This window comes from Prinia subflava, chromosome 3 (genome assembly GCF_021018805.1).
Source record: "Prinia subflava isolate CZ2003 ecotype Zambia chromosome 3, Cam_Psub_1.2, whole genome shotgun sequence".
NCBI classification, from domain to species: Eukaryota; Metazoa; Chordata; class Aves; order Passeriformes; family Cisticolidae; genus Prinia; species Prinia subflava.
Window position 1 is genome coordinate 14,046,769 of NC_086249.1, and position 14,060 is coordinate 14,060,828.

The window sequence follows — 14,060 nt, forward strand, 5'->3', positions numbered from 1 at the left end:
CATGCTTGTATTTACAAATTAAACCACTGTTATGGTTCTCCTTTGTTTGCATGATATGATTTTATTTTATTTTTTTTTTCCACTCACCAGATGTTTTCAACACTTTGCTTCCCACTACTGTCATCCCCTCCCTTACCACTGCAACAGTCACAACCAATGTAGCCTTAACAGCCAGCACAACCACATCTGCAACAGCCACCAGCATCAGAGGTACAGTATCCTTCTTTGTTATGGCCTGGGAAGCACATGATCAATAGGAAATTAGAGCTTTGGGTTTGAGATTTTGGTTGTTTTTTTTTTAACAAGAATAAAAATTGCTAAAGAGAGGGTGCAAGCATTTCAGTTCAGGATATATTTAACAGAATAACCCACGTGGGCTAAGAAAGATTTCGTATGACCTTGAATGTTGTCATTGCTCTAGCAGTGTGTATGTGAACTTTGACAGGATGCTTAAATTATTTGTATACATTTGCATTTAATTTTTTAAGGTTAGTAAATTAACTTTAATTTAAAACGCAAGCAAGTTACTTTTAAATAAACATGACCTTTTAAGAGTGGTTACCTTGGGTGCTACCATTTAAAACAAACTAGATATCTCAGCACTAGCATTTCTGGTGATGAAATCTTGCTTGATAACAGAGGCGTTGCATTGCATCACCCTTGTTAGCCTTTTACAGTTGAAGGCATTCCTAATTTAGGGGTGTTGCTATTTCACCAGAGCTAGAGTAAATGAGCTAGAAGTTCTCTCTCCCCTCCCTAACCCCCATCTGTTGGGTTTTTTCCTGTTACAGCTTTTCCAATGTTTCTAGTAATGCTTCATTTCTTTATGACCAAAATATAAGGGTTATCTTACTCTTTTATTCAGTGGCTGATCAGATAACTGTTAAATAGGGAAGATGTGTGCAGAAGGTTTAGCAGATTATCATCTTCTGGGTAGCTACAAATCTCTTGTGGTAAATGAAATGGTAGAAGGTTCCTATGTGGTCTCTTGAAAGCTTTGGTTGCACAAGAAGAGAGGAAATCATATTCCTTTCCCACACTGCAAGTATTGACATGATGAGGTGCAGTTAGGCCAGGAAAGTTAAGACAGATATGAAATCTTTTCTTCCTGGAAGTGTTGTTATTAGTCAGTTGTAGTGACCTGCCTAACTTGCAAGAATAAAGATTGTGATTGTGTCAGATCACTTAGATTCTTCCTCCACAGGGCACAGATATTTTATTAATGTGGCCTTCATGTGATAAACTGACATCAAACCTAAAATTACATTTTTTAATCTTTAATATTACTTTTAATGTGAAATAGCTAATATTTTAATGAAGAGAAGAAGTGTTGTAGTAGTCCTTTTCCTTCAGAAAGAGAAAGGACTATGGAAAACAGCCAGGTGTTGATGGCTCTTAGGGGTTGCAAGAGGAACATTTCCTGAAAAGGGACAGAATGACAGGAATTTCCATGTCTTTATGAGAGTGGTTTGTGTAAAGCACAGGAGCTTCCAGTTTTCTGAGGGCTCACATCCTGCAGGGACGATGCTCTTGGTGTGCTGTGCTGAAGTTTGCTGCCCTTCATGAATTGTTTTCTTCTGCTTGTTATGTGGTCATAACTATGTCATTGTTGTGATTGTACTGATGTTTTTCATGCATTGTCTCACCCCCTAAGCATGGTTTAGGGCCTCATTTTCTTTCCTGTGGAGAGTTCATTTTCACTGTTTGTGTGTCCAGCATCAAATAGAAAGGTCTGAAACGGGAGAACTCTCCTCTAAGTTTCAGCTCTAACACGTGGCAGAATGCATGCAACTTGATGCTACAATTACAGAGATGCTGCTTTAATAGGAAGTCAAAGAGGGAAAACTGGGTGATCAATTGCTGAAACATGAGCGCTCACTTTTCCCAGAAAAAAAGAAGTGAATACAGCAAAATGGCTGAAAAATGAGACCACTTCAACCTCAAGAAGTGGTAGATGGAGTCTGTTGGGGAGATAATAGAAGGGACAAATGAGCAGGGGAAGTCCATTTCCTCAAAATCTTGTGTTGAAAGGAAAATGATAGGTCATGCCAATGCAGAGAAGAAATAGGACACATGTAATAAATTAATGGAGTTGGTTTTTTAACAGTCTTAACATATCAAGCCTCACAAAAACAAGAGGCTACCATAAACATAAATCCTGGAAGATATCAATGTGGAAAAACAGATAAATGGGCATGAAACCAGGTGCAAAATGAAATGAGAAGTTGTGAGAAATTTACCAAAACAAAAGTGTTAAGAAATACACTAGATGAATAACAAAAACAAAGAAATTAATCATGGATAATGAGGACAAGGCTCAAGTAATTGGTGTTTTAGCCAACAGTGGAAGACAACTGGAGTGCTGTTTCCAATGGGGGTAGGAGGGGATGTCACAGTGAAAAATGATCACAAATGGGGACAGATGAAAGAACAGGGACAGAAAACTTACAGATATGCTCTGCAAAGAAGCTGAAGGCACCAGCTTGTTTGGTTTTGCTTTCAAAACAGAAGTCAGTATGACTCTGATGAGGAGTTATTTTCCAAGTTCAGTGGGGAAAATGATTCCCTGAATTATTGGCAAAGACATTTGGTGGAGACACTTTGTAAATGCATGGGAGACGGTGACTTCAGGTACTCAGGTATCTGAATTCTGTGACTTCATTCATCCTGATTTTCTTTCAAAGTGCTCGATTCCCATGGCAGAGGGACAAGGTGCACCTCCTTGGGTCTCCTCATCCCCTGTCTTTCTTGCACCTGTAAGCAAATAATGTTCACAGACTTCCAGAGCCTGCTGTGGAGATCTGCCATCCTGAAATACAGGACTGGACCTCATCTCCAATGTCAGAGCACCCACCCCACAGAGGTACAAACGACATAAGAGCCGTTTAAGAGAAAGTCAGATTTTTCAGTACTATCTGCTGCTAGCTGAGAAAAAAATGCCACATAAACATGCTTTCATTTGACACCTCTGCTTTGTATTACAATTACAAAGATTTTTGACATGAAAAAATATAAAAGGACACTAGGCTGAGAAACTATCTATATATTCTCAAACATCTAAACTTTTTTGGTTTTTTCTTTGTTTTGCTTTGTTGGATCATGCCCTAAAGAAATGTATTTTCCACAGATCGTATGCTATTTAATAATATCTTTGAACTGGGTTCCCCATAGCTGGCACAATAAACTTTCTGGGAAAGTTTCACTGCTTTTGTTCTAAAAATTATTCTTAATACTCAAGAATCTCCTCAGGTAAGTTTCACAAGGCGTTCCTGTGTTCTGCATGACTTTTACATCGTCCACTTTGAGTATGTGCTGCTTCACATCCAGTCACAGGAATTGTCTTTACAGGCATAAGACACAGGGTGTAAAAAGCCAACGGCATCTGAGAATCCAAGGCATTTTGCATTCTGATTATTGTACCTCCTCATTACCAAAAGCCTTAATTTATGGAGAAAAAAAATTCTCCAAAAGTTGTCAGTTAATTCTGGAACCCTGTGATTCATTGCTGTCCTAATTTGCCTGGCATTTAGTAAACAACTTGAAAAAGGCTACTGATCCAGTTGGATGACAGCATGATAATTCATAAACTTTCTATTTAGTCAAACTTTTCACTTTCTCAGACAAACGTATGCTTGTTTTTGTGTTCAGTCCTTCAGGAATTAATTACTCTTTTACTGGTACATTACCTACTAACTCAAAAAACCCTAAACCTAATTTGATGCCAGTGAGGAATATTGCCCTTTATATATTTGTCAAGGGTATCTTAAAGTCTAATAACCGTGATGAGGAATGTACGACAAAATGAGAATAAAATGGATGAGAAGAAGCAAATCTGGAGGACTACTGAAAGAATAATTATACACTGTATGAGTAGATGTCTTTCTGTCAGATTTATGTGATGTTATTTGTGGAATTTGTGCATGGATCCATGCAATTTTTTCACTTTTATGATTGGGAAGAGGCACAAGAGGACTGTGGATTTGTCCCAACAGTGAAATAAGGGATGCTTCCATTGGAGAAACTCTTTGTTAGTGTAAAGGTAATTTAGGTGTTGCTGTGCCAGTCTTTCCAAGTCCTGTAGGTGGAGAGGGAGTGTGATTCGTAGTCTAGGAGAAGCCACCTCAAGTTAGAACAGCTCTGTGTTTCTGGATTCACAGAGGGAAAAAGCTTATGCACACAAATGTGCAGAAAACCTTCCCGTGGGCTCTCATTATGTTAATCACCACACACATACACAAACAGAACTTTTGTTTTGTTTTGTTCAAATCCTGTTTCTACCAAAGAACAAAAAAAGTCAAAGAGGTTATAAAACTTGTTTATTTTGACTTATTAATGAAGGCTGAAATCTCACCTCCAACACCCAAACAGGTGGAAATGTAACAATGCCAGAGCATCCCAGTCTCAAAAGACAGACCCGTGCAGTTTGATGGCACGAATCAGGGTGATTCAGGCTCAGCTGACTCACTGGGGTGATGACTGTACCAGAGTGTTCAAAGCTTTATATAGCAACGCCTGAAAACATCTCCAGAAGTTGTTGTGTGCAGCACAGACATGGTGCTGCTCCCAGGCAGCTGCACTGGGGAGATCAAGAGTTTATTTGTCAGGGTGGCCACAAAGCCAAGAAATGCACACATTTATGTGTCCGTGAAATCCCTGCCTTATTATAATCCACTTTGCTTTTATTGGGTTTGGCTTGGTATAAAATAAAGATTTCTTAAAGGAAATCTGTGGAGCTAAGCTTAGGCGTCTACAGTGGGGTAGGAGGGGTTTGAGGATGTAATCATTTTGAAAACTATTGTGACTTTAAGGGTGAATAGTTCTATTTAATAGCATAAATGACAACCATCCTAGCTAAAAAATTACATTACTGTCTTTTTTTCTTAGTTTTCCCTTGAAGTCTCTATTATAATTATAAAAAACAACCAAAACCCCAACCCTACTAGAATAACTGTGTCATTAGAAGCAGCTTAAATGCAGAAACTGCTTGGACAGTACTTGTAGTCCTCATACTTTTTCCTATCAAAAAAAGTGCTAAACATTACCAGTTCTTTCCTTGTGATTTTATTTTTCTTTCTCATAATCTGATTAATATAATTTGGCAAGCTGAGATATTGACAAAGAAAGAAACAACAAAGCAAGGAAAAGCTATAGATTATGTAAGGGGCAAAGGAGATAAGGGTAGACCTACACTTTAAATGTAGTTGTGTTGCATTCAGCTCTGATAATAAAAATGATCGTTGTGTAACGTTAAAAGCAATTTCTTAAGAGAGCCAGCTAAAAGCCAGTTCATTTATATACCACTTTATAGCTGTGGCAGTAACATAAAATCTAATTTGTGGCTGGGTTTATTCAAACTGTGTTGGAAAATTAGAACTTTCTAGGTTTTATTTCTTCTTTCTCCCTATTTTTTCACTAGTCTCTTACTGGCATACCCAAGGTCTAGATTTGTCAGAAGGCTGAACAATTTGAGATTCAAACAATAGTGCCTTAGATTTTTTTTCCATTAGACATTCAAGTCTTCATCATCCGTCTTCCAAGAACTGCCATCTCTTGATTTTATTCTGATTTCTTTCATTACCGTTATTTTTGCAATCTACTTGTTCCTCAGCTGTATAGATGATGAGTTAAAAAATCACAATAAACCTGTGTTAGACCATGATGAGATCTCAAACCTATTTTCCAGGCTTCTTTTCCAAAATCTCTGAACAGGTCTGTCTTGGTCAGAGGCATTGCCCAGGTGAAACAAATACAAGCTACAGCTGGAAAACCTTCCCTAGCATCTGCAACCAGCTGGTACACAAAACTGTTTGACTCTTTTTTACATCAAAATAAACCTGGTGTGAACAGGACTTGAAGTTTCTTAAGTTCTACAACAATATTTTCATGAGGCTTAGTCATCCACATTGCCCATTTTAGGGGTTACACAGTATTTGTTCTTCTTCTGAAGCACCATTTAATTAAGGTTTCATTCCACTAGTCAGGCTTGGTGGTGCAATTAGTGCTGTGAATTCTCAAAGCTCACAGATTTAAGATCAACAGAGGAGATTGTAGCATCTGTTCTAACTCAAAGATGTCTTTGGTTTTCAGGTCTGATAGATACAGAGCCAGGAAAACCTTATAACATTAACATAACATTAAAAAAAAAATTAACCCCTCCCTTCAACACCCCCTCCCCCCAAAAAACTAACAAGATTTTAAAAAATCTCAAGAGTTTCATACTTTATTAGCTGGATTCCTACAGATTTCTGTGTCCCCATAGAATTAGAATAATGGCAAACAACACGTGTTCACATGCATGGTGATCATAGACCAAAACCATACCAGCTCCAAGCAAGAGGCTGTACAAACACAATATGAAAACAACCTTTTTTATTATTTATTTGGGGTTTTTTTTTTTTAATTTAAGGCTAGAAAATTTGGCTATGGATGCATTCACATGAGATATCTTCCTGTGTCTCAGAGGCAACAGGGCAGTAAGTAGCAGCAGAATGTGGTTATGGAAGGAGGAAATTTTTCATGCAGTGTGAAACTAAATATGAAACTGCATTATCACTACGTGCTAAAAAATGGAAATGGAAATACCCTGATGTCTGTTGTGAGCAGACCAAAATGGAACCCAAATGTTTCTGTGTGGAATTCCCAGTTCTCAGATACTTTTAAAAGATGTTTCATAGTGGTAATATCAGGCCAAGAGTAATCATCAAGGCGACACGCACATCACTGATGCAGCCTAACCACCAAAAAAAAATTCTGGCAACGTGACCCACATGAGGCTAGTTACCTCCACTGCCATGAGAAGTACTTGTGCTTTGCAAATTTTTTACCTTTTCAAACTGAAGCAGAGACCTGTGCTGTTTATAAAATGGCAATTTTCTCTGCTTAACAGCCCTTATGATGTCAGATGAAGACCGTCGTCATTATTGCACATTATTTGGTCATATTATTCATGAAAGGATGCTGTTGCATTCTGGAACAAATAAAGATAGATTTCATGATCTGAATAGTTTGCCAAGTAAATGAATACCATAAATGAGACGTAGATTAAACCACAGGCATGCTGAATACATGAAAGAAAATATCATAATATCATATATTAGGAACCTGCTCTTTGTGTCTGGGACAAATATTTCTAGTGCTAACAAATCCATCCAGCTGTCAGCTCGCAGTAATGAAGTAGGCAACTTAAAAAGTACACAATGATTTCCAGCCTTGATGGATTATCACTTAACCCAAAATGCAACGCTGTGCAGATAAGTATCACAATTGGTTGATGGTCTGATAAAGATTCCATTATATAGCTGAGCTCCAGAGAGGCTTCAGCAATGCGTCAGGAATTCAAACATTCCCAGCCTAAGCTCTGATCACACTGGGGGATTTTTTGGCTTTTCTTTTTTCCCCTCCCTATTGGGTATGAATTATGCAGTCTGACAGTCTCTATTGTAAACTGGCAGTGCAAGAGGTTTTCCAAATTAAGAGTCCCTTCTGCTGGAAGCATTTTTACTGCCTGCCAGTAGCATCCTTTACTCTGAGTTCAGCCTCAGACCTCCCCTCAGTGCCACAGGCTGTGGGGTGTTAGCTCTCCTTGTGCCCAGCCTCCACGTGCAGCTGGCAAGGAGTAGCGCAGGCATTTCCAGAAAGGTCCCTGGGAAGAAGGACTGAGGTCATCAGTGTCACCACCTCGATGTGAAGTGACCAGAGTCATTGTGTACTGATGTCACACTGACCCTTCTCATCTCACCTCTAGCTGGGTGCTGGCCTCAAGTTAGTGGTTTTCAACATTCAGCTGTAAACGAGGTATGAAAATGATATTATCCGTACTAGCTTCCTACTCTATTCAGGCTTAAAATGTGATTTTCAAAATAATGACTATTTTAAAAGTAGGGGTTTGTACCTCCTGCTTTAAAAGCCAGAATTCTACTGATTGCAAGAGATTTTGGTGGCCTAGTGTTTACATCTCTACAGAGCAGTTTGGTTGAATGAGTTTATCCCATCTCACTTGCAGGTAGTTCTGAAGTGGATGTATCTGGATTTTCCAGTCCAGAGAGACACAGGCTATTTTTAGTGTTCTGTCACTGCTGCCCCATAAGCTTGGCAATGGCCTGCAGATACCCAAAGTGTTTCCTCTGCAGAAAAACTGGCTGTACTTTCCTTTCTTCCAGGTAAAACCGTACATATAGATAAGCTCATGAATTTTCAGTGGGGCTGTATGTAGTTTGGTGTGTTATTCCCAGGTAAAACCTGTGATCTGCTCAGTCCAGAGGGACCTGCTGGGTCAGTTAGCCTAAATTCTTGTACGGTTTCCAGTCTCATAGATTTATAATGAGACACAGAAACCTTTCTTTCATTAAAGAAGCACCCACCAGAACCTATGTAAACTTAATTTAGGACCTAAGGAAACAGAGAATCCTCAATTCCCCTTGGTGTTTCTCTTCAACACTTAGTTATCCTCATTGTTGCAAACTTGAGCCTTGCTTCTCACTTAAATGTCTTTGAGGTTAACAACCATAGATTGATTCTTGGAGGCTTCACATTCCATGTGCACTTTCTTCTCAAAAGCAAATACTCATCGTAAAGAAGACTCTGTAAGTATGCTTTGAAATCGATTCTTGAATTTCATTTGAAAGAATTAAATCTATCATCTTTAGGATCTTATTAAGACTTGGATTTGGTTTGTTTCAAAGGCATTGTCAAGCACATCTTTAATGATAGGTTGTAAGGACAATATATTGAAATTTCTTACAGCAGGGAGAAGGATTAAGCAAATGGTTGCTGTTGAATGTCCTTCACTGTTGCTGTATTTATATGGGATAAATATATCTTAAGCTTAGTTTTACTTCATTTGGAGAGGTGTTTATGGTATCTTAAAGACACTACCAGCAAAAACTGATACTTTTTTGTTATATATCTTACTGGGTATGGCAGATTTTGGCAAGTTCTGTGCTGTCAGGATGTTGATGAAGTGCTTCACTGTTAAAAGCAAAAGTATACAGCTAAATATTGTTACAGCTAACAGCAAGGACATCTAAAGCAACTGTTTCAGTGCCATGTGGGATGTTAAAAAAAGACTGAAGTGGTGCCAAGTTCTAAAAACAAGGAAAAGAAAGAAAAAAGAGAGGAAAATGCTTATAGTTTCAAATGTATTGGTAGCACCTTTAATAAAAAATGCATATCTTTCTCACTAACCAGTGAACTAAAGTCATCAACTGTGCCTTTGAAGCTGAAAAGATTACTCTCTCTGCCCTTCCTCTCTCTGACATCCCACTTGAAACACAGTTAATAACCACCAGTGTGAGCCTCACAAAATGCAGAATTGATACTAATTATATTAAGTTTTTTGGATGAAAGATGACCTTGGTGAAACTTGAAGCTATAGCATTCCCCAGAACAAAAAAAAAAAAAAAAAAGAAAAAGAAAATAAAAGCAAAATCTGCAGAGAGTGACTTTGGGGATTATTTAACCTGACCTATTAATTTTTGTACACGAAGTTATTCAGACTGTGAATATAAAAAAGAGTATTCTTAAGGTATTAAATTTTTTCTTAGGATTTTTCAGAGCATTGAGATAAGTTGCTGAATCACACCCTAGTTGTGTTTTTTTTCTTTTTTCTTTTCTGTGTTAATCATTTGGGATGTCTTTTCTGTGTCAGATTCAGCAGGTGCACTGTGGAGAAAAGGGAGTGCCACAGTGCTTGGAGGGGCTGGCACGTGTGTGTGTGTGTGTGTGTGAGCAGTCAACAAAGGCAAACAAAAATCAAATACCAGTGTTTTAAAAGATTAGCTTCAAACACACCTTTAAAAGAGAGGAGTGGAACAGAAGTCTGGTTTGAAGTCCACGGTCTCATAATCACAGCTGAGTTCATTTTTTGTCGCTGGAAAATTGAGAAAAAGAGAGAATTACAAACTCATCTACTCTGAGAAATACAGGGTGAAAAACCTTATTCAGTAACACTTGACTCACTGTTTGCCTGACTATAAAAGACTGAACAGGGAAGCAGAACTGGAATTGCCTGAAAAAATGAAATTCAGAACCAACACAAGGAAGTACTTTTCACTCAAAAAGAAATACAATTTTTCAATAGCCTACTGAGCCAGGTTTGGAATTGGAGGCACTGGGGTCATTAAAGGAGAGGGGAGATATTATTCTAGAAGAACTGTGTTAACCAGGATGACTTGCAATGGGCTGAATGGCCTTTTCCTTCTCCCCAAATTTATGTTCTTTTTGAAAAACTTTGATTACAAGTCATCCTGCTGTGATTTAGATAGCATGAATTTGAAAAGAATGTATCAAATCTTTTCAATCAAGATGCTTGGGTTTCTTTCCAGTCTGAATTCTTGCAAGCCTGTAATAGAAAACCATCAGTCAAGGGAAAGAAGTATCAGGAGTAGCAATTTACCTTAATGTACAATTTCCTTTTCTAGCATAAAGGGTAGAGACAAGGATCCCAGACAACAAAGGCCAGAATATAAATCTTTATGGGAATGTATTTTAAAAAAATCCCCCAGACTGACAATTTGAGGAAGACATTTTATTTTTGTATGTTTCTTTTCTTGTGGCTAACAAGTCTCTACTGTATACACATCAGGTCAAGTGCATTCAGCACCCAACAGAGAAGAGACAAGTTTCATTTTAATGAATTCAAAGTGCAGTAATGGACTTTAGCATTGACTTTGGACAAGGTCCCTGGACATACTTGACAGAAGCTGGCTTTTAAAACTATATTAATTTGTTAGAGAATGGGAATGGCACAGAAAATTAATATGTAAAGCATTTAGGGGTTTGGTTTGGTTTGGGGTTTGGGGGTTTTGTTTGGTTGGGGTTTTTTGGGGTTTTTTTTTGGTGCAGTTTTCTGTACAGAGGGGCATTTCTGATGTTTAGCTTTGAGTTCCACTCAATTACTGTATCCATTGCAGGAATCTATTCTGCTGCTGAGCTGAATTGTAAATATTGGGCACACTTTGAGATTGTTTGGCACATCAATCCTAAACTCGTTTTATCACCTACAATGCAGTTTTGTTAGTGTGAATGCTGGGTTGCTATTGTGTGTGTGGACATCCATATGTCAGACTGTTGTTGTGGGGTTTGGGGATAAACTGTGTGGTTTTGAAAACAATAGGAGCCCTGGGTTATTTAAGTTTTTAAGGGTTGCTAATTCCAGGGCCTTAACCCTTCAGTTCATCTCAGAAGCATCTGCTCCCAATATTTCTGGAGTTAGTAACACTAAGAAGAAATTAGTCTTTTGTTGCATTCAGGTTGGCTCTCCTCCACCACAAGACCTTGTGCCAAGCAATTTGTGAATGGTTTTATAGATTCCCAGTCCCTATGGGTTTAGTTGTTGTTGTTGTTTTTATTGTAGGTCCCTGTATTATAGCATGACTGTAGGGAAGTGTGTTAATTGTTTTTGTCTCACTTTGTTTTATACTCACCACTTTTTTACTTCCTGGTGCTTTTGAGTCATGTTCACTAATTCTTACCAAATCCTTTGTGTGGAAGAATTTACTTCAGATTACTTCCATGACACTCAGAGATTTCAATCTTATTTTCCTATGCAGAATGTGTTTCTTTATATTTATTAAGAAATGTGAGTGGACTGTAGGATTTCTGCATAACTCTACTCAACCAAATAAACATTCAGGGGAATAATTCATACACAAAAGAAATTCACAGTAGTGTGGGCTTGCCTTCAACCCTATAATAAAATAGATGGCTTGTATGCAGCCTGAAACATCTTGCTGCTGTTATATTTGCAGTGTTACGGAGAAATTAAGAACATCAGTAAAGGTCAAGGGCAGGAAACTTTTTCTTCTGTTTTGTTTTGTTTTTTATACAGGCAGTGCCTGCATGCACTTGTATATAATAACAGAAAAAAGAATGCCCATAATATGAACAACACATGGGTCAGTCTAAAACACATTTTGGAATGTGTCTGTTTTATTAAAAAAGTGATGAACTGTTAAGCTGTGTTCTGAAGACAGAACATAAGGAGCAGATTCAAGGGCTTTGGAAGTTAATGCTGCTCAAATACATTCAGAGGGTTTTTAAATTTTTTTTTTACTGTTGACAATGTGTTGTCTTTTTAATAGGCTTCTAAGCCTATTAATATCTATCCTGGTTTCTAGACAGAACAGCTTTCAAAATCCTACCATATTAAACCATTTTGTGAAGAATTCTTTTAACTTATGGTTGGTTGATACATGGCAGCATTTGAATTTAGTTCAGTGTTCAAACACAATCCTATATTACACTTTTGTCTCTCAATGTAAATGAAATAAAACATACTCAACATCTAGCATTTAAACAGGTATCATATAAAACAGTCTTCCTTCCTTTTGGGGTCATCTGATGTAGATTTTGTAGAACTGGGCACATCTTAAACCCTTCTCTGTCTTTTGTTGGCTACAGAATGATGCTGCTGATTTTTCATGCTTTCACAAACTTTAGTAAAGAACCCAGGGAAAACTCTTAATGAGTATTTAAAATCACAAATGTCTAAAATTTAATGGGTCTGTCATTGGCCAAATATGGTTGAAGAAGGCAATAGGAAAAACTAGACCGGATAAAATAAAATTAGTGACTTTTTCTGTGCATCGTAACCTCTTCAGTTTCCCTGTTGCTGCCCATTTCAATCTCGTATTTCTCTATCACACTTTCTCTTATTACCATTCATTTTTATTTATCTCACTTTTACTATTGATTAACTAATTTAAAAAAAATAATTTACTGGGGATAATATGGTGGATATGCCATATTTAAATTGCCCTCTTCATTCAGAGTCAGATTTGACATTAATCCATTGAATTGGACTCTGGGCTTGTCTAGTCTGGAGAAAAAGAGGCTGATCCTGAGGAGGGAAAGTGGAGAGGGAAGTCCTGGTCTCTTCCTTGGCATGCAGTGACAGGAATGGCTCAGAGCTGCACCAGGAGAGATTCTGACTGGACATTAGGCAGCATTTCTTTACCAAGAGAGAGGTCAAGCACCGAAACAGCCTTCCTGGAGAGAGAGGTGGTGGGTGTTCCCTCCCTGTCAGTGAGCAGAGGCTTTGGACAGTGCCATCCCTAAAGACCTTGGAGTGTCAGGCCTGAAGCAGTCAGGCAATTGAGCTGGATGATCCCTGTGGGCCCCTTTCACCGTGGCTGTTCTCTTCTGTTCTGTTCTTTTCCATTGTATTCCATTCGTCCCTAGCATTTATATCATGGCAGCCACAGCAGATGCCTAATGTTGCACTGGAACTCGCAAGCCTCCAGTGGAGAGAGGTTCCTGGAAAGATCTAAGCTTTGCATTTAATATCACACGTGAAAATTTAGGTCACCTTCCCTTCCAAATAAATTATAATCAAAGGATTCAAGTTATGGGATAATATAATTTTTTAAAGGGCACACAAACGTTTAGAAGAGTTGGAGTCATACATTTCCCCATCTGTTACTGGATCCCTTCAATAAATGGCTTTTTAATGCTTGAAAAAGCTATTTTAATTCTCTTTGTAAGGGTTAGAAGAGGGTCTTTTGTACTGTGTTCAAAAGACCAGTGGTGGAAAAGGGCAGTTATTTTAGCCATATTGCAATATTAAAAGTATGTTAAAAGGATGTCTTCTGGAAAAGGGAAAAAGGAAAATGGCAGTCAAATAATCTCAGAGTCTTGGTCAGCTGAGAGTTCCAAGAATCAGCTTCATTAGTCCTGAACATCAACTAAAACTTAACTTCAGACATCAGATCTAGGTCAAAAATTACTGTGGATGGGTTATTTATTAGCGAATGTAGTGAATGGGATTTTCCAAATGGAATGGACACTTTTTCCACCAAAAAGGACCTGTTCTTTATTTAATATTTAATGAATTGACCTATGTCAGTAAGTTTATTCTTTCCATCAACATGTTACATCTTAAGATCTCAGTTTTATCTGCTGATATTCCATCAATTAATGTCTTTGCATTGCCTGTATTGTACTGAAAGAAAAATAGAGCTAAAAACCTAAAAATGAAAGTGTGTAGGACTGAAAAAAGCGGGATTTTAAGACTGTGAGGCGGGAGGTTCCACAAAACACGTGATGCCCGCTCACTGTTTTAG

At 38.0% G+C, this 14,060-nt stretch overlaps 1 protein-coding gene across 2 annotated transcripts in view; it reads left to right on the forward strand.

Moving 5' to 3' along the window:
* The window catches only part of CADM2 (cell adhesion molecule 2), a 587,817-nt gene that overhangs the window by 538,254 nt on the left and 35,503 nt on the right, over nt 1-14,060 (forward strand). Inside the window, exon 8 of one of the 2 annotated variants that reach the window (XM_063393932.1) lies at nt 91-210. The exons of the other annotated variant lie outside the window; for it this stretch is intronic. Within the exon in view, the coding sequence (XP_063250002.1) occupies nt 91-210 (120 nt within the window). The remainder of the gene's footprint in view (nt 1-90; nt 211-14,060) is intronic. 2 annotated transcript variants of the gene reach the window in all.